Below are 14,584 nucleotides of genomic sequence, written 5' to 3' on the forward strand. Positions count from 1 at the left end.
GTTCTTTCATGTGGTACTGAGAAACAAATTGAGAAAGCTGAATAACAGGCTCCTGCAGGGCTCCGTATTAGCACCAATCTTATTCAACTTATATACATCTGATTTACCGACAACTAGGTCAAGAAAATTTGCTTATGCTGATGATATAGCTCTCATCACTGAAGATATTCTCACAAATGACCTTAGAACCTATTAGGAAATTCTTTCATAAATGGAGACTAACACCAAACCTCAATAAGCCTGAGGTTAGCTCTCTTCACCTAAACACCAAACTGACAAATAGGAAACTGTAGGTCAACTTTAACAACACAATGCTGTGCCACCAAGATTTCCCTAAATATCTGGGTGTTACCTTGGATAGAACACTATCTTTCAAAAGAAGTCTGGAGAATATCTCTTTAAAGATCAGAATCCATGATGACATCGCACAAAAACTGTGTGGTTCTACATGGGAGTTCTTCTGCTACTACACTGTAATACTTCATGTTGGGTCTAGTCTGCAGCAGAATATTGTTCACCAGTATGGCTAAGCAGTCCTCGTATCAAGAAAATAGACACACAAATAAATGCAGCGATGAGGATAGTAACAGGCTGTGTCAAATCCACTCCCTTCTACTGGCTACCAACTTTGAGCAACATTGCACCACGAAAGCTGTGTAGACAAGATGCTGTTGTTCTTGTAAAAGAGTACAAAAAAATAAACAGCAATCCCCAGTTGCCAATAAATATATGAAGACCTCCCACATATAAGTATAAATCGCCTTAAATCCCAACGGCCTCCATTAATAGTGGCTGAAGAATTACTAAATAGTGATTTAAACTAAACATTAATTTAAACATTAATGCAAATTTTGGTTAACAAAGCAGAGGTCTGGGTTGTATTCCCTCTTCCATGCTGCAGCCTTAAAGGTTCCTTTGCCACAAATATTAAGCTAAGATTGTTAGCTTAAAAAGAACTGCATAAGATACCCAGGAAGACCTCCCACATATAAGTATAAATCTCCTTAAATCCTGACAGCCTCCATTAATAGTGGCTGAAGAATTAGTGAATAGTGATTTAAATATTAATTCAAAATGGCTAGAAACTTGCAAAGAAAAATTGCCACCAGACTGAAACAAGTATATTTTTCCCACACAAATTCCAAAAGGAATTGAGCTTCCACATCACCTATGGAAAATAGGATATGCACAAGATATGGTATCTGTGCAGACAGCTTGCAGAAGTGGGAAGATCACCTATACCCCAATGTGACTATGGGGCCATAAACCATCCAGCACATTGTGGAGGACTGCAGCATAAGAGTCTACCCTGGTGACCTGAGAGACTTTTTTTTTTTCAGGCAGATCCTTTAGCTCTTGAATGGTTATCTGAACTAGACTTAAAATTTTAGTGACTTTTTTTACCTGTTATTTCTATGTATATGTACACTACCTGTCTCATTTTTGTCTGCACAAATACATATTTTGATGTAATGTCTTTTTTTTTTACCATATGCTAAATAAATAAATTCTACCCTTCTATTTACATTTGCTGCTCATCTACTCTCAGTTGTTTATTCTTTATAATTATTTGATAACATGGAATAGTGGCCAAAACCAATTTTGGCCACTTCATATTTTCAAATAAACGTGGTGGTTTCTTGGGGCTGCAGAGGTGTGACCTTGGCTAGTACACATACCAGCCACTGAATTAAAAACCTTTCTGCAGATGTACGTACACAGCATATATGCAAAATACTTGGTCACGTGTGCACCACCATGTGTTCTAGGCAACTATTTAATAATGCTGCTGATCAGTAATCATCAACAGTGTTGATCACAATGGGAAAAACAAAGGATCTTTTGGAGTAAAAGAGCTTATTGTGGGTGCCTGTCTGGCCGGAGCCATGATTTTGAAAACAGCAGAGCTGCCTGCTTTTTCAAATTTTGAGATATTCCAGGTGTATAATCAGTGGAAAAATAACCTATATGGCTTATTTAAGAGGCATAACTCCAGTGCTAAGACAGTCTGTCAGTAATGAGATTAGTGAGGGCTTGTAGAGACAAAGAGAACTTCTTTTGTGTACCAATTCAAAGCATTCAATTGAATGCTCTTCCTGATGCATATCTCATCGACCTATGATGAGATATGGGAATTGAAGAGGATCAGTATGAGCAGTTGCAGCATTCCTATAAAGAAACCACTGATTTCTGCAAAGAACTAGAAAGTAAGTTTGTCTGCATTGGTCAGGAACATCATGACTGGACACCAAACGACTGGGGGGAAGGGTGATCGTGGTCTGAGTCACGGTATACCTTGTTCTATACTAATAGTAGGCAAATAGGTTGGCAGAATCACATGAAGCAATGAACCCAGCATGCTTTGTAAACAACTCTCAAGATTCTGGAGGTAGTCGGGCATCTTCTGTTGGTATGAAAACAAATCCCATGATATTGCTGGAAGATCGGGTGAACATTGTTAACGATCAAGTCCATCCTGTAATGTTGACTTTTTTTCCCCCAGCAGGTGACAGTTGTTGCATGGACAACAATGCTACTGTCCATTGTGCAAGAATTGTTCAGCAGTGGTTCGGTAAGCATGACAGAGACTTTTGCCATCTTCCCTGGCCACAACAAAGCCAAGATTTGAACCCCATTGAGAATGCATGGAACATGTTAGAAGAACAGATGGAGCAAAGTCCTCTTCTGTTAAATCTGTGCCAGTTAAAAGACTGTGGTGAATGCCTGGTATGTTATAGACATAGATGCAATCCAATACCTTGGATTGCATCTAAAATCTATGCCAAAATGCATTGTGCTGTGATTTAGACTAAAGGAGATCCAACACAGTAAGTTTCTAATCCAGCAGCTAGTATGTGTATGAAGATATATGCAAGATCTTTGAATGTACAGTTTTCTAGACTATACTGAAATTCAATATATATATCCAGTTTAAGGTGGGTGATCATTAATTTTAATAAGTAGTCTGTTGTAGACTTTTGAGGTTTAGCAGAGTTATGTACTGAAATTGTATAATATCTCCTGGCTGTCTCAAGACAAATATCTTATAATTAGCATAGTTTCATTAGAAATTGTGAGTTTACATTAAAGATATGCCCTGAAGTTTAGGAAACATCTTGGCATTTTTTTAATGGTTATATGGTATACAAGTACAGTAATTAATGATCCTACTAGTTTTGCTACTAAACCTTGTGGCTTCTTCTGGGTTGACATGTATAATAAAGAATCAAAATCTGGCCTGGCATATCATTTATTCCCTCATATATGGATCAAAACAAGTGCTTTATGTAGAAGACAACTTCATCACTCAAAACATAAAAGAATGTACTATGGTCATCTTTTCACATGTCATTCTTAATAAGAAGCAAGGAATGATCCTGTTATATTTGATCTGATTGCTAATCAGATCTTTTCATATGTCAGATTTCAACTTTTCAGCCAACTATTTGCAAACAATACTGAGCAACATCTAGCTTGTACTACCTCACATTCCACATGTTTCTCTGACTTATATTGTAATGGTTCCTACTTAGCTTTGTTTGATAAAGTTTTAGTTTGCAGACTTTACATTTATTTTTATATATTTACCCAGAAGAAGCCACCAGATTTAGTGGCAAGACTAGCAAGTTCATTAATTACAGTAATTACTTAAAACCATTAAAAATACCCAGTTTTTTCTATTTATATTCATTTCTTGAAAGTCTCCTGTCTTGCATTGAAGTTGTATATTCTTCCTTGAATTGTTTCAAGATGGAAAACTGTGCAATTCTCCATGTATATAATTCATTTTACAACAATCTAATCATATGACACTTATCGACTGTGACCAGTGCCCATTTTTATGGCTCTGCATTTTCTCATATGATGCTTTTCAATTATGAGGAATGCCCATTTATCTGACATTGCATTTACTCGTAGAACAATTTAGCAACATGATGCTTCCATGAATCAACTGATTCACAGTATTTGTGAACTCAGTTTATTTATAATATAGTTGCTTGCTACATCTATATTTTGCTGTTTATAACTTATTTTATTGTTAGTAATGGAAAATGGAATTCATAGTAAGAGTACTGTTGCTCCAGTGAAAAGAAGACTTGTAAACTTACTACATTACATGCTAAAAAGTAAAATTATAAAATTTAGTGATCAAAATCAAAGTTGAACAATTATCAGATGTGAACTGTAGCCTCAAATACAGTAACAAACAAATTAATTTGAAATTCATTTCAAAGAAAAATTTTAATCTATCACTCTCTCTCATCTTCCTTTTCCCTCTTTTACCTTGCGGTGTCAAGGACTTATTAATTATCAGACCTTAAACTGTTCACAGGATAAGGTGGTCAGCCCTACACCCCAGTGTATCCTATGTGTCTCAGTAGTGATGAGCTCTCAAGGGCGGTTTGTCTGCTATGCGGGATGAAAAACTCTACTGTCCATGCCCAAGACCAGCTAACTTGGCTATGGCTGAGGAAGACCCTTCAGCTCCTCACATTACAAACCTGAAATGTGGAAAGGCAGCTGAAGTAAATGATATTGCCGCCTAGTTGGCCACATTGTTAGTGTATCCACTCTCCAGCCAAAAGGCTGCAGGTTCGAATCCCATCTTGGGCATGGATATTTGTGATTGTCTGTAAAAATATTAATGGTCGCCAGTAGAAGGTGTTGGTGTAGTTGCAGTTCATTGTAGTTGGTGGATTAAGTGGCGAATACAGAGTTGTAGAGTAGGTGCCTTCCCTCGATAAGTCTTTGGTGTCATGTAATAATAATAATAATATTCAACCAGAAATGGTAAAATACAGAGGTATAAAAGTTTTACAGTGGCTACACTGCACAATTCAGAAGGCCTGGTCAGAGGTCCAATTCCAGATGATTGGAGTAGAGCGCTCATAGTACCCATTTATAAAAAATAGGGAATAAAGCTGCGGTGGGAATTTCTCTATTGAATGTTTCTGATAAGATTTATACAAGTATTCTTGAGAAACGGCTAAGAAAGCTTGAGGAAGAACAAGCTGAGTTCAGGCAATAGAGATTGCCAGGATCAGATTTTCAAAGACAAATAGTTGAGAAATCATGGAAATGTAACAAGAATCTGTATTTAAGTTTTGCAGATCTGGAAAAGGCATATGACAAGGTGCAAAGAGGAAAGCTGTTAAAAACACTCCATTTATATGGTGTAAATGGGAGACAGTATATCAAGCAATACATAGGTCTCTATTTGAGTTGTAAATCAGCAGTTAGAATTGAAGAAGATACAGTAAGATGATTTGATAGGTCAGGTGCGACAAGGGTGTGCATTATCTGCACTGTTATTCATCATCTATATCAGCATTTCTCAAACTTTTCCTATGATGGAACACTTCACAAATCCTGAAATTTTAACAAAACACCTTGGTTAGAGTCTAGTATCATCTGTCTTGCATTCAAAGTAAAGCTAAGCACACACTATTACCACAGCAGGCTGTATCGCATCGCAAAAATGCAACAGCGCACATTACAGGCATGCCAGGCTGCAGTGCATCACATTGACCTTGATTCTGACCGCATGTTTCCTAGAATAGATACCTCTGTACTTCACTCACACTCAGAGGTGTAAACAACCGCAGGCAGCCAGCACGCTCTGGCCTTAATAGCACAATCCACTCGCAAAGTGAGGAGTACCTGATTTTTAAACATGTTTGAACTTGTTGCAGCATTTAAAACCATTCCAGGCTTATATTATTATTACCCAAGACCCCCATGGAGTCAAAGACTCATATTAATTTTGATAATTTTTCACTGAACACTTTCCACTTTCTGTGGAACACCAGTGTTCCGAGGAACACAGTTTGGGAAACGCTGATCTGTATGGATCACATTATGAAGGAAAGCAGTATTAAACCTTATGCCAAAATTGGAAATGTTAATCTTAGCCCTTTACTTTATGCTGATGATGTTATACCTCTAAATCCAGGACAAGTCTGCAGGATTCCCTGACCAAATTGAATAACTGCTGTAATAAATTTGGTATGAACTCAGCATTAAAAAAATAAAGACAATGAAAATAGGCTGAAACATCAATCACATCCTAAATTGGGAACCTATAGAACAAGTAAAACATTTCAGATATTTAGGTACAGTTTTAGTGAAGATGGCAAATTAAATTTGGAAATACACAACAAAATTAGCAAAGATGGTATTGTAGGAAGTCAACTGAATAAATTTATATGGAATAAGAGAGATTAATCAAAACACTAAACTAGCTGTATAGAAGATAGTATTCAAACCAATTTTAGCTTGTAGATCTGAGAGCTAGGCAAGAAATAAAACTCTTGATCAAAGACTGGAGACCATAGAATCTTAAGAAAGATTAGGAGAGTGAACAGGTGGCATCAATGGCAGTAATCATATAAAAATGAGGATATAAGGATACTTGACATTGTTGGCATCCAGGAATGTATTAGCAGAACTAATGTCAGGTGGTATGGTCACTTAAACAGAACTGGAAAGTGAAGATTAGCTGATCAAGTGTTCTTTTCCAGGATGGCAGGAAAAAGACCCAGAGGAAGACCAAGATGTAGGTGTATTGGTACAGTAAAGAATGCCTTAGAAGACAGAAATATAAGATCTGAAAAGATGGAACATTAACAGATAACAGACTAAGCTGGAGGAAAACTGTTGATAGAAAGTAGGTAATGATCTAACTTTTTTCATGTAGTACTATCGTAAGATCTTGTACACTTCCTGAGGGTATATTTGTTGGGAATTTGATGATGATGTTGGCATATCTAACAGTGAGATAGACCACAGGCTAAACTTACCACACTACTGTTGTTACAGTTGTTCACAATAACGATTAATTGCTATACTACAGTACTACAGTTATCCTTAAAAGTGACAATTGTATTGCCAAAGTGGAATAACCTTTAATGGTGTAGATTGATAACCAAACTACACCAAACTGTTGGTGTATTTCCTTAAACCAAGCTATTCAGAATTACTTTTTGAGAAAATTATTCTAAAAACTGTGAACGTGTGATGTAAATAAATGTGTTATTTACTTCATTTATGTATATGTGTATATCTGACTGCTTAAAAATGTTATTAAATACATTTGAGTGAGAGGGGGTGGGGGTTGAGACAATGTTTTTATTGACCAAAAAAAAATTCTCTATACGACAGTGGTCTGGAACCTAACAAGTCATATTATCAGAGTATGCCTGTATTGTACTGTACTTCTGAACAACAGCATCTCAGTTGGCATAGAATTGCTAATGAAAACTTACATTATTCTTAACATTTATTAGCATAAACGTAATTTTGTCTCTTAATGTTTCTGAGAATAAGAGCAATACTTCAAATATTGTCCACTGAGTTAAACACTATTTGACTGGGAAGTATGTATCTTGGCTTGGAAAATGTTAAAATTTGTTTGAAATAAAATAACTTTATTGTAGTTCTTAAGTTCATAATATTGATACACAGATATAAATCATCAATTTCCTAATAAGCACCTTCAAGGGGCATTCAGGCTATTACGACAGAACTACATGATTAACTTTACATTATTATTAATCTCCTATCAATAATTTTTTTTTTGTCTATTACTTTTCAGCACTCCAATATTGTCACGTCTAATATTTCATCCTTCTAAGCCACCTAGACCTTGGTGGTTTGAAGCCAAAATCCAGTTATTTTGGCTTTAAACACCTCTTTTGCTAATCTTTCCTCTACCATTCTGTTGAAGTGGCCAAACTGCTGTAGATTAGCCCTGCTCACACATTCTTGAATGCAAAGTGGCAAGTTCCTTCCTAATTTCTTCATTTTGAATAATTATACCATTGATGTCGTCTGTTAAGGGCCCTAATGTTTTCAAAAACTCTCATATCTGTGGTCTCTAATCTTTGATTAAGTGCTTTATTTCTAACCCATCTCTTCGATCCATAACTTCAAATTGGTTTGAACCCTATCTTGTGTAATGATAGTTTGGTGTTTGGGCTAATTTCTCTCTTATTACATATAAATTTATTCATCTTTGTTTATTCTGGTGTCTATTTCTAGATTTAACATTCTATCTTCACTAAAAACTGTGCCTAAATAGTTAAAATATTTTGCTTGGTCTGTAGGCTCTGCATTCAGAATGTGGCTGAAGTTTTCTGTGCTCCTGTTATTTTCATAGTTTTGATCTTCTTATTGCTGATTTTCATTCCAAATTTGTTACAGCTGTTATTCAATTTAGTTAGAGAATCCTGAAGACTTGCACTAGATGTGTTTAGGAGTAAACATCATCTGCAAAAAGCCAAGTTTTGTCATCTCTAATTCTAATATCAGGCTTAATGCCACTTTCTTTCATAAATGTGATCCATATAGATGATAAGTAACAGTGGAGATAATGTATATCCTTGTCTTGTCCCTGATTTTATATCAAATCACCTTCCTGTATTCTAACTTCTGACTGACAACTTAAATTTAGAGTATATAATGCTCTGTATCATATTCATCGACCCATATGACTGTAGTGTTTCGAAAAGCTTTTCGAGATCTACAAAACTACAGATCCTTGTCATACTAGCATGATTTCTCAATTATTTATCATGAAGTGAAAATCTGATTTTGACAATTTCTATTTGGCTTGAAAAGTTTCTCTTCTACAATTTTCCTCAGGAGGAAATAATGTTCCAAGTAAGAATTAGTAGAGAAATTCCTCTGTAATTCTCACATTCAGCTTTACTCGCTTTTTCATACATGGGTACTATGAGAGTTCTCCAATCATCTAGAACAGAGGTCGGTAACGCAGTGCCTGCGAGCACCATGGTGCCTGCAGTGAATTTTTAGTGTGCTCTCAGAAAAATTATTGTAAACTGCTTTGGAGCTCGCAGTGGTAATTTTGCAGCGTAGATCGCAGTATATCTGAGAGATACATTCATTACTAATATGTGCTAAAATGCAAGAAAACATAAAGAAAAAACACTGCAAATATAATACGTGATGGTACAAATTAAGTGAATATTGAATCCAAAATTATTTCATAGCCCAATATAGAAACTACAAGAGTTTCGTGCAGAATATATAGAAACTAAAAGATTCGGCAGATGCAAGCATAAGTAGTGCCTTATGGGCAACTCGTAGTAAAGGTGGAGCAAACTCCAGACCGCTTTCCTTAGTATTTTACATAAATGTAAAGCACATCTTGCAGAGGTCAGCAACCTTTTTAATATGAAGAGCACAATATCATGACACAGGCATTTTTTCTCTCATTTCAGGCTTAGAATTTCTATGATTAGTTGTTTTTAAGAAAAATGAGATTTCAAATTTTAACATTATTTTATTTACCTCGCTTTTACAACATATTTTTGTCACATATGAATGAATATAAAATACCATTAAAAATGAATACAAAAAGAATATTCATGTTAACAATTAGCATGTATCTGTCAGATCAGATGCGAGCGCCTTGCTTTTATCAATCACAATGGCAAATGTATTTGTTTATTATGCAATAATAGTGTGGCTATTTCTGAAAAAAGTAATGTAGAAAGACATTTCAAAACCATTCATGCCAATTGTAATTTTAGGTTTCATTATTTAAATCAGGAGGAGTCAGCAACATAGTGCCCACGCGCGTCATGGCTCCTGCAGTATTGCGTCCTTCATATGAAAATGGATGCCGACCACTAATCTAGAATATATACCTCCTTATAATCTGGAATCACCTTATACCTCCATAGTAGAGTATTTATGGTTGAATATCATCTACTCCAGCTGACATTCCACATTTCAACTTTTGATGGCTTTTTCTACCTCATCTCTTTGAGGTAGAAAACCTAGAGTAGGTAGACTTCCTACTCTGCTGTTTAGATCTCCAACAAGTATCTCTTTTTCCATTTCTTTCATCAGTTGCCTGCTCTAGTGACTCAAAATCTTCCTTAGGAGATCCTTTTGTGAGACCATAAACACATGTTTCACTGTCCATTTTGAAGTTTCCCACATAACTTCTTAAAACTGCCTTCCAATCAAGAAGTTTATCTTCTTGTTTGGTGTTGAATGCTATTGCTACTGATTCTTCTGATGTTGGGTTTGTTCTTCTTCTAGAAGCTGAACTTGAGTCTTTTCCAGTAGCTGACTTTTCACTGTTATTCACTCTGGTTCCTAGACCAAAAAAAAAAAGTGGTTAGTGTACCGACAGGTTGCATGTTTAAATCTCACTGTGGGCATGCATTTGTTTGTCTTTAGGCAGGAGATGAATTTCATCACCCAGTGTGAGACTTCTGCCCCACTTATTGGAGACCTGAAGTGTCTTGAAAAAGTTCAATGTTTAGTTTCTCTAGAGTTCCAGACTGTAAAAATAAAAAATTACAATATATTATTATTATTATGTGACACCTCCAGGGAGTCCAAAGACTCATCGAGGGAGAGTGTGGCAACAGCATCGAACAATTGATCTCCTTCCAACTACCAACTGCACTCAAACTTGCTTAACATTTTGTGAGCCATTAGTAGCAGAGGTTCTACCAATCGACCAACCTTTGCTAATATATAAAATTGAGGTTTGCTGATAGCCACTTAAAAAAAATTATAATAAAAAAGTGACCATAAAGAGAGATATAATCTTTATAAAATATATGCACTTATGATATGCAAAATTTACGTTTATGAAATACTCATTTCACAACAGTTTATTGCTTAATTTTAAATTTCAGGTATACCTGATCCCACTACTTGGAAATTAAGTCCTAATGCATCTTATGTTTACTACTGTGCTAATGAAACTATCCATGGTATGTATTTTTCAATCTGGTTATTACACAGTATATATAATAATCACCCATTCAAGAAACAAAGTTACTATAGAAGTTTAATCATATAAAGTAATTTACTTCAATAACATCATCATTATATAAGAAATGTTGCAGTTTTTTAATGCCTAGATGATGTGTTACTATTGTTCAAACAAAGATCTGTTTATCAAAATAAGAATAGTACTTAGAACAAAAATGAAAATCTTGGATAATATTGAAAAGCTTCTATATATGTATCTAAGTCCATTACTATATTACTAAGTATATATACTAAAAGCAGACTATATGCATATCGTACACAAAATCGTGAATTGATGGTGTTAAATGTTAAAACGAAGAAGAGTCTTTGAATAAATGAATGATTGTTATCTGTTTTCAGCTTCATTTCTTTTCTTAGCAATGAAGTGAGCAAGGAGGAGATGATATTTAGAAGGCAGTATATCTGTGCTTCCCACCTATTTTTTGCTGTCAATATTATTATTATGTGACACCTCCAGGGAGTCCAAAGACTCATCGAGGGAGAGTGTGCCAACAGCATCGAACGATTGAATCCCTTTCCAACCACTAACTGCACTCAAACTTGCTTAACTTTTTGTGTGAGTTATTAGTATCAGAGGTTATACCAATTGACCAACCTTTGTGCAAATAACTGCAAAAATAAGCAAATGACTGCAAAAATCTGTCTTAATAGGGATGAGACAAATATTACAGGTTTGTGAAAAAAGAAAAACTGATGTAAAAAAAAAAATGACCTATTACTATGAAATAATTCATAGTAATAAGCTGAAAAAGAAACATTAAAGATAAGGATGTAGTATATACAGTAATTTACTGTTTATCCCACCCTGTTTTTATTTACTTTTTATCCCAATTTACTGTTTATCCCAAACTAATGATTTTTCAATTAACCAACCCTTGCAAGTCAACAGACTGCTGGTAGAGCACTATGTGACTGTACTTCAGTTATTCAACCTTAAGCCCATATAGCTTAGTGGAAGTGGCATTTGCATCTTCTGTGCTAAGTTGCCTGAAGGTAGATTTAAATTCAAGTCTAGTTGGTGAGTGGAGGAACTTTTTTAAGCCTTTCTTTGACCAGTTCCTGAGCAATTCGGTTTTTTCTACCAGAAACTCAAGCTTTTTTGTTCTGTAAACTCAAGAAAATCGACCATATAACCCACACTATATCAGACAATAACATATCCTGTTAGGTACCAAGAGATGGCAGCATATGTTTGCCAGTCTTTTCATCTGTTGCTGCTTATCATCTTCTTGGCTTCTCGTATTAGGCAATTGTTTGCTGTAACTTTTACAAGGGTTTAAAAAGTCTTCTACCCATCTCCTCCTGGGTCTTCCTCTTGATTGGTGTCCCTTTGGTTTATATTTCCAAGCAATATTTGGCCATCAGTCTTCATTCATTCTTTTTATGCAGCTTTTCCAGTTCTTTCTATAATTTGTGATGTCTTCTGTTATGTTAATTATGGATAACTGTTTACTTCATTTCTTATCTTGTCTATTCTTTTATAGCCTACAAGTGGTCTTAGGAACTTCATTTCTGCAGCTTCCACTTGTCTTTTATCTCATTCTCTCTCTATGTCCATGTTTCACTGCCATATTTCAGAATTGGTTTGGTATTATTTTGTATAATTTTATTTGGGTTGTTCTAGACATCTGTTTATTGAAGTGTCTATTCAAAGTTCCAGTGACTGCTAGGAATTTTTGATTTTTATATTCACTGTCGATTTCTCCATTCGGGCTTATGTAATTTCCTAGATATTTAAATTTGTTCACTTGTTCTATTACTTTGTTGTGGATGACTAGTTTGCATCTTTTTATTTCTTTATCTTGAAATGCTATTGATTTCGTTTTATTTATTGAGATTTCACGTCATACTATTCTGCTTATAATTAGTGATAATTATATTTAGTAAGGTTAAAAGACCTTGCCTATCCCTATAAGGGAATAAAAGGTGTTAATTATTTTTTTTTTTATCTATCCCTTTAATCATCAGCATGGCAAGTTCTGATAATTGAAGGGTTGGATAAATGACAGATTACTTCTTCTTTGTCCTAACTGTTATTCCATTTCACTTGAGGTCGGCTCTTGAGGGTTGGATAAATGATAGATTACTTCTTCTTTGTCCTCACCATTATTCCATTTCACTCGAGGTCGGCTCTCCTAGGCTGTAATCCTCAGGATATTCTGTCCTGAGCTGTGTCTCCAACAGTTTAAAGGTCTTTTTATAAGAAACATCCATATTAAACGAGACCTACCACATCCCCTTAGTTCCACACACACACTTCCATTACCTTCTGTGTCATGTGATTTACATGTATCTCATGATGCATCCATACTATTTAAGCCAGTGCTCAATTATTTTATCAGTAATAGATCAATGTTTGAAGCTCCCACAAATGTATTTTTTATGCACTTCATCCAGCACGCTAACTCCTTGGCCCACCTCAGCATCTTCATCTCAGTGACATGTAGCTCCTTTTCTTGTTTCTTAGAGGTCAACAGCCTTGTCTTAGGAGTAAGACAAGGCTGTTCTCTGTCACCAATTTTGTTCAACATCTATTCTGAAGCAATTCTAAAAGAAGCACTGGAGAATTCGGAAGAAGGAATAAAGATTGGAGATAGACAGATATTTGCAATAAGATATGCAGATGAGCATTACTATCAAACACTGAAACAGGACTACAACATCTGTTGAACAGATTATTGGAATCCTGTATCAATTATGGAATGAAAATTAACATCAGAAAAACAAAGGTGATGAAAATAGCAAGGAAAGAGGTAAGTATGGATATCAGAATAAATGGGGAAAAATTGAATCAAGTAAAGACATTTAAATATCTAGGAAGTGTTATTAGCAATGATGGGAGATTGACATAAAAGCAAGAATAGCGATGGGAAGCGATGCCTTTAATAGAAAATGGAATTTATTCAGAAGTAAAATGGATAGAAACCTAAAGAAAAGACTAATAAAATGTTATGTGTGGAGTGTTGTCCTCTATGCATCTGAAACTTGGACATTGAAGAAAGAAAAAATTAAGATTTTGGAAAGCTTTGAGATGTGGATTTAGAGAAGGATGGAAAAAATCAAATGGACAGATAAAATAACTAATGAAGAGGGCTTAAAAATAGTAGAAGAAGAAAGAAGTCTGTTAAGGAGGATAAAAAGAAGCAAGGGAAACTGTATCGGACATATTCTGAGAGGGAATGAAATCATCAGATGGCATCGAAGGAAAAATAGATGGAAAAAGACCCAGAGGAAGAGTAAAGAAAACAATGCTAGATTGCAGAATACTAAAGAAGAAGAGAGGTCAACATTCAGCACCATATATAATGGCAAGTCATACTACTGTTTTTTATACTTTCCCTTTACTCTCAATGGCATCCTTCTGTCACGTAATACTCCAGACAGCATTCTCCATTTCATTCAGCTGGTGTTCGTGTGGTGTTCCATGTCTATGTTGATGGTATCATCCTTTGTAAGAATTGAGCCAACTGCTTAAAGCTGTCAACATTCTTGAGTGGGGTATCTTGAAAGTATGATTATTGCTAGAGGCATTCAAAAAATCACAGCATGTACACACTGTTCTGTCTGTTAATTTGCTCCGTTGCTGTCCTCCACTTATCTAGCATCAGCTAAGTCTTCCAGATCATTGCTCATCAAGACAATGTCATCAGCTTATAAAATATCCTATGAGGAAAATATGACTGATAATAGAATAGGATGTACATGCATTACTTTATCTTCGGAGCAGTGTTTCTTAACTCATTCGTGTTAGGGTTAGAAGTAACCT

The 14,584-nt window shown here is 35.3% G+C and overlaps 1 protein-coding gene across 1 annotated transcript in view; it reads left to right on the forward strand.

Moving 5' to 3' along the window:
* Window positions 1-14,584, forward strand: part of LOC150104340 (phosphoserine aminotransferase) — a 261,341-nt gene that overhangs the window by 110,030 nt on the left and 136,727 nt on the right. Inside the window, exon 5 of the mRNA XM_090396926.1 lies at window positions 10,680-10,757. Within this exon, the coding sequence (XP_090253052.1) occupies window positions 10,680-10,757 (78 nt within the window). The remainder of the gene's footprint in view (window positions 1-10,679; window positions 10,758-14,584) is intronic.

This window comes from Typopeltis vanoorti, chromosome 8 (assembly GCF_054136105.1).
Source record: "Typopeltis vanoorti isolate ZY-2024b chromosome 8, IOZ_Tvanoo_1.0, whole genome shotgun sequence".
NCBI lineage: Eukaryota > Metazoa > Arthropoda > Arachnida > Uropygi > Thelyphonidae > Typopeltis > Typopeltis vanoorti.